General features: G+C 33.3%; 1 protein-coding gene across 1 annotated transcript in view; it reads right to left on the reverse strand.

Annotated features, from left to right (window-relative positions):
* Lrp1b (LDL receptor related protein 1B) overlaps positions 1-12,499 on the reverse strand; it is a 1,466,647-nt gene that overhangs the window by 669,562 nt on the left and 784,586 nt on the right. Inside the window, 2 exon segments of the mRNA XM_042683428.1 lie at positions 5,838-5,960; positions 11,484-11,673. Of these exon segments, the coding sequence (XP_042539362.1) occupies positions 5,838-5,960; positions 11,484-11,673 (313 nt within the window).

Below are 12,499 nucleotides of genomic sequence, written 5' to 3' on the forward strand. Positions count from 1 at the left end.
AAACAAAATTTTTGTTGCCCTTTCATGTTTCACATTAAGACATATTTGTTTGTTTTGTATTAGGAGTAGAGAATTTCTTACTGCCTTTGTATTAAGCAGGAAGACATAAGGACCTAAAGAGAAACTTGAAGTTGTGGCATACTACATGTTTTTACTCAGTCCTGCTTTCCTGAGAAGATCCTATGAAAAATATTATTTTCCTTTGGGTCACAACAAGATGGCCTTTCATTAGATAGAGTAGTCTTCTGAGCACTGAACTTATGCAGTGCATCATCTTTCTATGCACAGAGTACCATAAATATTCATGTGAGCAGACCTTCTAAACTTTTTTACTGCCTGAAACATTTTACTACACATTAGATTTCATATATCCTAGAACATGGGCTTGTCACAGCTGGGCAGATAAATGGCTCACAACTGTGGAACACTATTTCAGCCAGAGGAATATATCTAGGGCATCAGAGTGTGATAAAGGTCACAGAGTTCCACTGACACACAATTCTGCTCTGCTATCTTTTGGATAACCAATCTTCTTGCTTTACTCAAGTTGTTCTTCTGTGAGTAACACATGTTGGAAAGGTGAATTTTTTTCTTTACTTTCAGGCAGCTAAATAAAGTGTTTGGACACTATTATTTCATTATTCTTTACTGAAATAATACTACTAGCATTTTTAAAAAAATATACATGCTGTATCTTTTTAAAGCTTAATTTACTTCTTCAGGATCATTTATGTCCTCATTTTTTTTATTTTGAACTTCGGCCTTGGCGCTGTCCCTCAGCTCTTCAGTTCAAGGTTAGCACTCTACCACTTGAGCCACAGCACCACTTCCAGCTTTTTCTGCTTATGTGGTGCTGAGGAATCGAACCCAGAGCCTCATACATGGAAGCCAAGCACTCTACAACTGAGAAACCTTCCCAGCCTTCCTCATTAAAAGTTTTTTTTTAGTTTGTGGTTTTCTATATAAAGGTATTAAAAAAGATAAAATTTACTTGGCATTTACTCAATTAGCTTTACAGAAGATTTTCTGAGATCATAAATTCAAAGTTAACATTCTGTTCCAGATACCAACTCTAGTTTTGAAAAGATTTGATTATAACAGACTGGATTCACAATAATAGTCCAATATACTTATATCCTTCACTCTTTCAACCAAGGCATTAGAATTCATCTTAATCAACTTTGTAGTATTCCAGCATTTTCAGGTTGAGTGCATGTTTTCCTGGCACAGTTTTAAGTTGCAAGATCATTAAGAGAAAAAAAAAAAAGAATTCCTTGGCTTTTAGTCTGACTTGACCATCTGCTCATAGGTTTCATTCATATGATGTCAATTTTGTTAATTTGATATCAATAAATACTAAAACCATGAAGATCCTGTCTAAATGTAGCAATGTCTCTCATCCCTTTGCTTGTGAGACTTGGATTATATTGCTAATCCAATTTACTCCATACACATGATAATAGTCTAGCCTGCATAAATTCAGAAGCCCTGAGAAATCACCACTAGCAAAGGGTTATTGTTTGGTTTTGTACTATACTGTGCAAGAAAGAATTCCTTTCGTGGTTCTCTACCACTGAAAATTTCTCATCTGGAATCTATATTCTTATAGCATATTACTATTAAATGAATAGAAACAAATACCATACTTAGAAGCACCATGTGTTCTTTGCAAAATATGACTTAGTATGCTACTTCTCCTGATATTTTTTCCTCTCTCTAGGCAAATTGTATTCTTTATTAAAAGCAGGGTGCAAGTTTAACAGATAACTGGAAGGCTAACTGTGGAACAAGACTCTCGGGTTGGTTGATTTGACATTTTTCAATAAAATATATACAAGCTGCTATTCTTTTGCCTTTTGTTGCATTGAAATTCTATTATCTATAAATTATATATACTAGAAAGAGAACAAGTGTTTTATAAAATGTCCTATGACTTCCAGCATGTATATAATCATATGTGTACAAACAAGACAATAAATCTCCTAAAATCAGCTTTGTAGCCAACTTTATGCATAATATTTCCTTACAAGTCAACTGACCTATTTTTTATTTATGCAGAGATATCTAGTGATTGTCTGGGTTATTTAAAAATAAATACTCCTTATCTTTCTGTTGTTTTCTTCCCCTGCAGTTAAGCCTGTCAATCTGAATCATTCCAAGTGCTATCATAGTGCACACTCAGCTAGAGTTCTTGTTAAGTTATTTGTGATTCTGGCTTCCAAGAAGCTACAGAACATGTTTTGTTTCAATTTTGTTTGGCAGTTATGGCAAGAAGAAAACTACAAAAGGCAGAGTGCTTGATCAAAGGCCAAAGACAAAAAGAAAAGAGTCTGGTAGTCACTGCTGGAGCAAAACAATATTAAAAATCCATCTATGGCTTTGGAGAAAGTGAGATGTCATTTCCCAAGAAATTATCTGTGTATGTCCTTTCTTACTATGATATATAAATGTAGCTTAACACTATAACAAAAGTGTGAAACACAATTAATCAAATAGACAGTCTCTAAATGTGAAAGGATGAAGTAAGCAGTTAAGACATATTTTAAGTTAAAATTTTTATCAGTTAAAGAGTCTAACTGTAGAAGAGGAGAATCAATTACCTTTGGCTGATGGTATGAAAAACATGGCTCTGTATGCGTCCACTCTGACCAGATATATGGATGCAACAAACTTCTATACTTCCATAGGCTAACTACAATGACTAGAGCCTTGGTCTGTCTTGAGTATTTCTTTGTTTACCTTAAGTGCTGACAAGAAAACAAACTCTTGTACTCTCAACAGACAAGTGGCTGATTCTAAGCTAATCTCATCTTTTCTAACGCATAAGAAAGTCTTATAGAAACAGGAAATTCATATAAGTTAGAATAATACATTGCAGAAATGATGAAAATAATGGCAATATCTTACTTCTTGAAATTCTTTATGATAATTTGTTTTGCATTGTCTTATCTTCTAATTGTCTTTCCCATTGTGTGTGTGTGTGTGTGTGTGTGTGTGTGTGTGTTGTGTGGTAAGCTCTTGCTTGACATTTTTTCCTCAGAACTGGTAACTACCATTTAAACCATATGTCTAATTCTGGCTTCTTCCAACTAATATTTATTTTCTACTTACCCTAGTTGCTGATTTTATGTTTACAATGTTTATATTCTAATGTTTTTTTCTATAATGTTCATATTCTAATGTTATATTTTTCTACATACTGTCAGATATTAGTACTTGATTAATATATGTTCCCATTAATTTCCAGTAATGACAAAGGACAAAACTGAGAACAAACAAGACCTCTAAGAGTTTGATAGTATCACCAATGTACATTCATTTATTTTCAAGACCAATACTCCTAACTTTAAGAATGCATTCAGGATCCCCTCTGAGTTAAAGAAAGGAAATGAATTAGCCCATCCATCTTTGGGCATGAACACATATTCCTGGCTCTTGTCGTATGGATGAAATACCTGTACTTATAAAAGGGTAAATTAAAAGAATATATAAAAATATTAAAAGATGCTTTCTGCTCTACCTTCAGCTCTTCAGAGAAAAATTATGGGTGAATCAAAAGTAGAAAGCGCCCTGGTGGATTCAAGACAGAGTGTGTGTCTCTGTGTGTCTTTGTGTATGTGCTCAATTAGGTTAGCAAAGGTCCCGTGAAATACTATTAAATGATAGGATACTATTAAGTGATAGGATACTATTAAATAATAAGACACTGTTGAATGATAGGAAATTAAAATTAGTTATCAAATTTACACATTAACCATAATATTTTCCCAAATAACTGTGATAAAATTTAGTCTTACAAATAAATTGGAAGAATTTAAGTGGAACCTCTCTGTTGGTAAACCATTGTTCATGGAGGTATCTTTGCCAAGTAATATCAAAGTAGAAATGAGAGAATAATGAACTAGAACAATAAAGAAAAAAAATCACATGGTGACTAAGAAAAAGTATGCTAAGAAAATTACTCTTCATAGAATATTTTATAGGCAATTACAAAATAAATAACTGTAGAAATAATCCTTTAAGAGAAACTTTTTAGTACTAAAAATGCAATTAGTGAAAGTTTGATCTAGAACTGAAATAACATAACATAGGGAAGAAAAATTAACACGTGAACACACATGCATACACACATATATTCGTACTACTAGGGGTTAAACAAAGGGCCTCACATGCAGGCATGAATGTCCACTCAGCCTATGTTTGTTTCTTAATGTTTTTTTTTTCTTTTTTTTTGGTCAGTTATGGGGCTTGAACTCTGGGCTTGGGCCTTGTCTCTGAGCTTTTCAGCTCAAGTCTAGTGGTTTACCACTTTGAATCACCTCACCACTTCTGGTGTTCTGGTGATTAACTGGAGATAAGCATCTCACAGACTTTCCTGCTTGGCCATCCTCAGATCTCAGCTTCCCGTGTAGCTAGGATTACAGGCACAACCACCAGTTCCCAACCTTCAAAACATTTTTTAAAGAATCTAATAATTCAGAACAATATTCTGGATCATAAATTATCAATTATAAGAGGTTTGGAACTGAGCAATTTTATCAAAGTCTTGAATAACTGGAATTTAAAATAATAGCAATAGAATTTAGAATAAGTGGCATGTTACAAATGCTTGAGAAAGAATATAGAGATAACCTTTCCTGGATTTCTAAATTGCCAACAGCAGATTCTAAGATTAGTCCTATCAGCCAATTCCTTATGATTGAATCTCCATCAGTCTCTGTCTACACACACAAACACCACACTTACATATATATATATATATATATATATATATATATATATATACACAAACATATATATATATACATATATAAACATATATAGGTATAATATCTATATATATCTAATATAAATAATGTATATTATATATATCTATATATGTATATATATAATATCTATTTTTGGGGGGTCCGGTTGTGGGGCCTGAACTCTGGGCCTGAGCCCTGTCCCTCAGCTCTTCAGCTCAAGGCTAGCACACTACCACTTGAGCCATAGCACCACTTCCGGCTTTTTTTTTTCTGCTTATGTGGTGCTGAGGAATCGAACCCAGGGCCTCATGCATGCAAGGCAAGCACTCTACTACTGAGCCACCTTCCCAGCCCCAGTTTTATAAATACATATATGTGTAATGTACATATACCTATGTATGTGTATACATACACATATGTCCTATTGGTGCCTATTGGTTCTATCTCTGAGGAACACTAACATACATATCAAGATTAAATCATCCAGAAAATGTTATATATTGCTCAATATATGCATACTATTGTTGCTGTTAATGTACTTGAAGGATCTAATTTGTGTTCTAAAAACTGCAAAAGAGTCACCTTGGAATAATAATTTGTAATAAACCAAAGAACATCAGTGAAAGTTAATAAAAATGTCTTTAATCTAGGTCAATCAATCTAGTTAATTTTCTACTTTATAAAAGTCCCTTAGAAATCTCATTTTCTTTCTCTATCCTTGTTCTTTACCACAAAATGTGGAAAATCAAGAATAGTCATTTTAGACCTCTATTGTATACCATAGCAGTTACCCAATCAACAACTATGCCTCCAGTGGTAACAGCTGCTAGTGAGGTTCACTTATGAAATACTGGCTACAGTGGGATAAGTTTATTTCAATCTTTACTGAAGTATATGCATTATGACAGGCTATTCTGCAAACCTTCATTCTTATTTTGTAGCCACCTATTGGAAATGATTCAGTTAAAAATTCTCTCAAGATATAAGCAACTCTTAATTTCTGTTTAAAACGAATTCTTTGATTTTATCTGCATCTATGTTTAAGGCAGAGCCACATAAACAATGAATATAATGAGAAAAGAAACTTACATGTGCATGTGGTCCCATTTTCATCTAGAAGTTGATTATCAGCACATGCACATACTCGGCCTGATGGGATGGCCAGGCAAAGTGTACTGCAGCCCCCGTTGTTCACCCGGCACATATTATCTCCTGCAAGAGGAGAGAAGCCAATTCATCAGATAATTCTAATAATCTAATCCTAACCATAGCTTCCAGGTCAGGTTTCCACTCTTCCACCCTGCCCCACCCACACATAGAGTGTCTCTAGAGAGGTCAGGTTTGTTTCAGTCTCTCAAGTGCTATAATTACAAGAATGTATCCTTATACCTGTTTTTAGATTTACATTCTTTCTAGAAGATATATATAGAAAGCAAAAATATTTACCCACACACATTTACCCACACACACATATAATATTCACTAATGTAATCAATTTTCCAGATCAAAAAAGACATAATTGAGAAACATGAAAATACATCCTTTCTTGATCAGAGGAATCTGTATGTTAGATGAAGAACGAAGTCTCTGTGGAAGTATGCACCGTGGTACCAAGAAATAGGAAAGTGAAGACACAATTGTGTTTGTCGCAGTCTCTCAGATGAGTCCCAGAGTGTTCAAGTCTGAGTTCTTTGGGAAATAAACTTCTGGACCTTGGAATGTGGTTTTCCCTCCCCAGGGAACAGGAAGGGAATAAGGGCTGAAAACAGGGATATTCTTCCCTTTCGATTGAGTATACTGATATGTCAGTGGGCTGAAGACTCTATGAACCAAGGGAAACTAAAAGGTGCGGCTTTGCTGTTTCAAGAGAAGGTACATCACATGAGTCAGAAGTGTTGTTCCAAAGGACCTAAAGAGCAGAGGCATGATGAGCCATACTGTGTACTTCAGTAAAGTCAGCAAGGGAGGAAATTCACAAAGGTGGGATTCCTGAACATATGTGAGTTACCAAGGGAAATTCTCACATAAAGCCAAGTAAATTTTTGAAGATTTTGACTTTTGTACACTTATATAAAGATAATATGTAAGTTATAAAGTTGAAAGCTATAAATAAGGATACATTAAATTTAGACAATTACATTTTTATAGCATTTATTTCTACAGGTTGGGGAGGTAATAAAGAAATTACACTTTGGCATATTTGTGCCAAACTCAAAAACATCTGCAATACATACAATTCAGTCGACATGGTAATTGTCATCTGATTTATGTTGAATTTTCCATATGTCACTAGATACAATTTTTATATCAAAAGATCTTACTCAAATATTAAATATAAAGAAGTTTAATCACTTATAGAATATACAATAAGATAATAAAATAGTTAAGATTATATTGGCATTAAATTGCATTAAATTATATTGGCATTAAAATCCCAAAAGATGACCAAGTGACTAATTAATTGTAAGCAGCTTTCAGCTAAAACTGCATTCATTCCATCAGCATAGGATAAAATTGCAACACTCCATAGGCTATGCATATTTTCTATGCTGTACAAGAGTAAGGGTATACTCAATATTTTAGTATCAAAGAGTCTGAAAATTCTAACTAAATTAAAATATTTAGTCATATATGAAGAAATAAAGCAGTAAGACATGACAAAGTCAAATACATAAGGTTATATCTCATTATTGAAAATTTATATTAAGTATCACATTCTTTAAATCAGTGGCATGACTCCTACTGACATTCTCAGTGAATATGACATAATTATTTAGAAATAAGCTATTAATATTCAATTTTGTAACATACTGATTTTCTGTTAATACTACATATTGACAGAGGAATCATTATCTGTATTGTCATAATAAAAATTTTAAATCTGAATTGATATGAATAATCCTATATCTCTAATCAAAGTATTTTTTCTTATTTTACAGCATCCCAAAATATTTTTGAATGTCATTACAAATGCATTGCAGACTGAGCTCATGTGAAGGTATTTTTTGAGGTTGTCACAGGTTACAAAGTATTTCATATAAAATGTCTCATTCATGATTAGATGATTTTTCAAATATAAATATAATTATATAAAAATAACAATGAAGAAGCATATATATATACATATATATATATATATATATATATATATATATATATATATATACAGATAGTCATGATACATAGAATACACAATTATTTAATTATATCTGGGCCTGGTGTTCACACCTGTAATCCTAGCTACTCAGAAAGTATAGATGAGAAAATAAATCTCACTCCAAGACTAACTTCAAGAAAGTGAAGTGTCTGAGCTGCAAATATCATCTTTTCTTCATAAACTTATCTTTTCCAAAACTTTTCTTCCCATGCCTTGCATATATTATATGTGATAAATATTGTTTGAATAAGTGAATGAGTTAATTAATGAAACTTTTAGCCAACAACTTGAATGACAGAAACTGTTATTTGGAGTACAGACACAGTACTAACTCTGGACTGATATAATTCAGTTTTGAAAGATAAAGAGGCTTTGATTATATAATTCTACCTGTGTATTAAATATATAAGCTTGCATTTCAAGGGAGATTATTTCAAAGCATACCCTAACTTCCACAGACAAAAAATAAGACTTTTTTTCAAAAGTCTATATTAATATTTTGATGTTTATAGATACCAGATTTTTTTTAACTACAGGATTGTGAACGCAAGAGCTTTCATTTGACTAGCAGTCATTGTATATCTTACCCCACTTCTCCTTTTTGTTATTTTTTTAATTTGGCTTTTGTACCAGCCACCCTAAACTACAATCCTTTTACATAAACTTTCTGCATGGCTGGGATGAGTGTCATGATACCCAAAGAGCATTTTATTGGTTGAGATAGGGTCTCACAAAATTTTCTTTCTTTTTTCTGCCCAGAATTAGTCTTGAAGTGATTTTTCTTTCTCATCTCTACTCCCTGAGTAGCTAGGATTACAGGTATAAACACCATGCCCAGATATAATTAAATGATGACAATTAAGTTTATTTCTAACCAATGGCAGATCATATGATCTAGAATAAAGTAATCCCATTGCTTCAGTATTCCTTGTATCATGCATTTAATCTGGAACAATTTTAGAAGAATTTACTTCAAATGGAGCCAGACCATTGGTGAAAACGATTTACAGGCTTCTTGTCTTTAATTTTCAGAATTTAAGCTCACTGAAATGTGTTTTCTGAAGGGCATAATTGTCTTCAATATCTCTTGTGAGTTTTAAATATGAATGCTTAACTGACTTCCTGGTAGTTATAATAATTGCAATTAATTAATAGCTATTGCCATCTATTTGAGATAAAATAACTCGGTACTTTCAAATAGATATAGGGTATTATTCATCAACCTTTTGTAAAGTATTAGTTTTGATTATTTCATTCTCTAAAGCAGTGGGGACATTAAGCTATGCTTCTGAATCTAGAGATGAAAAATGTAAAAATGGCAATCTACATAACTGCTTTTCTTTTTAGGAGGAATTTCAAGATAAGATTATATAAATTATTCTAGATATATAATGTTAATGAAGAAATGCTTATTAACTTTATTGGTAATGAAAGATTTTTATGAAAAAAAAACCTTTGAAACTTAAGTCCTAAAAATCATTTTGTAATTCATTTCTGAATGTAGTTTTCTGTTTGGTGGGGTTATAGATATGCATTTGCAGTCATGAAATTTACTGATGTATTAACATAATTTGATGATCATAATGGTGAGTTATGTCAACTTTGAGGGCTGATTTTTCTGTACCTAGTTTAATGTACTTAGTTATTTCCTTATTAGCATCTCTGTTTATCTTTTATAGGATTCTTGACATGTGATAAGTGAAAGAATATATATGAATATTACCTTTATACAATATACCTATCTGATATCTATTATCTTCACTGATACTACAAATAAGTAAATACAGTCATGCACTTTAAATATTCATACAAATATTTATATATAGTCATGTAGCCAATATTCTCTGTAAATCAGAAAAGGAGAAAAGAACAATAAATATTAAATACCTATATATAACTAGTTTATTCCATTTTAAGAACAAAAAATTTTTCATACCACTAAGAAATCTATTCAATTTCTATATTTGAAGGAAAAATCTGATAGAAATCTATGTAGTCAGAATTTATATTCTACTTATTTTGTATTTCTAAAACTTATTAATATCTTATGTTCAAAGTTAAAAACAGAAATATCAATATGAAAAAATTATGTTACAAAATCATGCCCACATTTGAATATCTGAATTTATTTTATATAGAAGTACTTCTGTTATTTTAACTAGTGTAGTAGAATACTATATTTAAATTTTCATGCACTCATCCCATTTCAGTGCTTAAATTGATGCAATGTTGAAGGTCTACTTCAAATAATAAGCCCTACTTAAAAAAATATGCTCAAATTCAGAAATCTAAAGTTACTAAGACGAAATATGATCTTGGTCATTTTAACCACTTCTGTTATGTTAAATAAGTACAGTATAACTGAATGAAGCAATTTACGTATATTAGGAAAAGTTTGAAGCTCTGACGCAAGATAGCTTTCTTTATGATAACAAATTTAAGGTAAAATAGCTTGCAAACTTCATGATGCTATGCAAAATGAAATAAAAAACCTGAAGGTATACTCATTTCAGATTCATTAAAATTTATAATGGTTATATTTTTATAGTGATATCATCATAAAAAGAAATAGTAGTTATTTAGATTTATAAAAATATAACCATATATTTATTAAACTGTTTTCTTTGTTGATTATCTGATGTATTACCATTCTAATTTTGGGAGCAATTAATAACTCATGACTATGAGCCACATGGCAATATTATCTAATTTTATCATCACATAAACATTACAGTAGATTGCTACACTTTCAAATCATCTACAGCAATTACATATTCGTTAAATATACATAGAAGCTGGGAAGAGGGCATAGAAAAGAAAAAAAAATGTCTCACGGGATTTTTCTGCCTTGTCTGGTTTTGAACTGTGACTATAAATAAATAAATATGCAAATAAATAAATAAATATACATAGAAGCTCTTCGGGTAAATATACTCATATGCTTTCACAAATAAAAGTTTCTTTTAAGCGGCCGCTGGTGGCTTATGACTATAGTTCTAGCTACTCAGGAGGTTGAGATCTGAGGATCACGATTCAAAGCCAGCTTGAGCAGGAAAGTCTGTGAGACTCTTCTCTCCAATAATCCAGAAGAAAATCAGAAGTGGCACTGTGGGTCTAGTTGTAGAGAGCTTACTTTGAGCTGAAGAGGTGAGGGACAGCATCTAGGCCCAGAGTTCAAGCCCACGACTGACAAAAATTTTTCTTACATAATGCATTTTTCAGACCATCTTTTTCAATCTAAAATGTTTATTCATTGCTTAAAGCACTTACCTTTAATGACAGAGGGTTTTTTTTATTTTAAATAGCAAAGCGCACATTCTTCACTGACAATGACATTTAATAGGAAAAGTTGGGGGAAATCCTTGAAATTCCCTCAGATAGAATTCCCAATCAGGCTACTCAGAACGATGAGAAATATATTCTTATGGCAACAAAGTCTTAAGGTTTGATTGACCTTGGAGTAATATGGATATCTTTTATCATAAAACTAGGAACACTGTCAAACTAGAGCCTGTGGGTAGCTATTGTGAAGGATTATATGGAAAAACTCAGCCGAATTTTTATTTGGATTTTAATACCTTGTTGCTTTCGTGGATCATAAATTTGAAGTCCAAAGAGAGGTGGCCTTTCATGTCTCAGTAATACCACCTCACTCGTTGTCAAATCTAGTTGAAAAATGGAGCCATTCATATAATCGGTCCAGAAAACATAATTCCCATGATGTGACAATCCAAAAGGATGATTCAATTCTTTCCCACTGTAAACAGTCTGCAACAAGTAAACATATCATGAAAAATCACACTTGAACTTTAGGGTCATAAATACATTTTTTGAGAAAATGGTATTTGCTATAAGCATATAGGATAACAATTTCATTAATAGCGGATCTCATATTGCCTTTCACTAACTTAAGAGTTCTCAATGTGAGCATATTTTTTTAAATAGAGTATATTATCAACCCAGCCCGCAACCACCCCAACTGAACTTGGACTGCAACAACAACTGACGACCTACAGGGTGAGTACCCAACAGGGGACAGTGAATCCATCAAGGGAGACCAGAGCTGGAGGGAATCCCCAGACCCTGACCTAGACTCCCTACCCCAACACCCGGACCACAGGACCCACTAAAACTGGGAACTGTTTGAGAGCTCCACCAGCCGATGGAGCACACTCTGCTGGCCAGGCCAGAGCAAGAGCGCCCTTGGAAGGGAGCTTAAATGCCCAAGCCAGGAACAGCGCCCCTGGGTCAAGACTACCAACAGTAGAAGAAATTTGAACTGTGTCCTCCAGGCTGCATAACCTAGGTGGTATACACATTAGCACAGGCCTAATGAGTGCGCTCCAGGCTGGGGCCGGAACCAGGCCCGGGGACTGGTGCCTGAACAAAGCAAAAAGGGTCAGAAGTGGGGCTGTGGCTCAAATGGTAGGGTGCCAGCCCTGAGCTGAAGAGCTGAGGGACAGCACCCAAACCTAGAGTTCAAGCCCACAACCAGCCCCAAACAAACAAACAAAAACACATCAGGAGCCCATAGCAGACTCCAGTATTTGGGAGAGTGCATCCAGAGCATCTGATCTTCCCAAGAGCACCCGCA

This window comes from Dipodomys spectabilis, unplaced genomic scaffold (genome assembly GCF_019054845.1).
Source record: "Dipodomys spectabilis isolate Male_0828 unplaced genomic scaffold, ASM1905484v1 ptg000081l, whole genome shotgun sequence".
In the NCBI taxonomy this organism is placed as follows: domain Eukaryota; kingdom Metazoa; phylum Chordata; class Mammalia; order Rodentia; family Heteromyidae; genus Dipodomys; species Dipodomys spectabilis.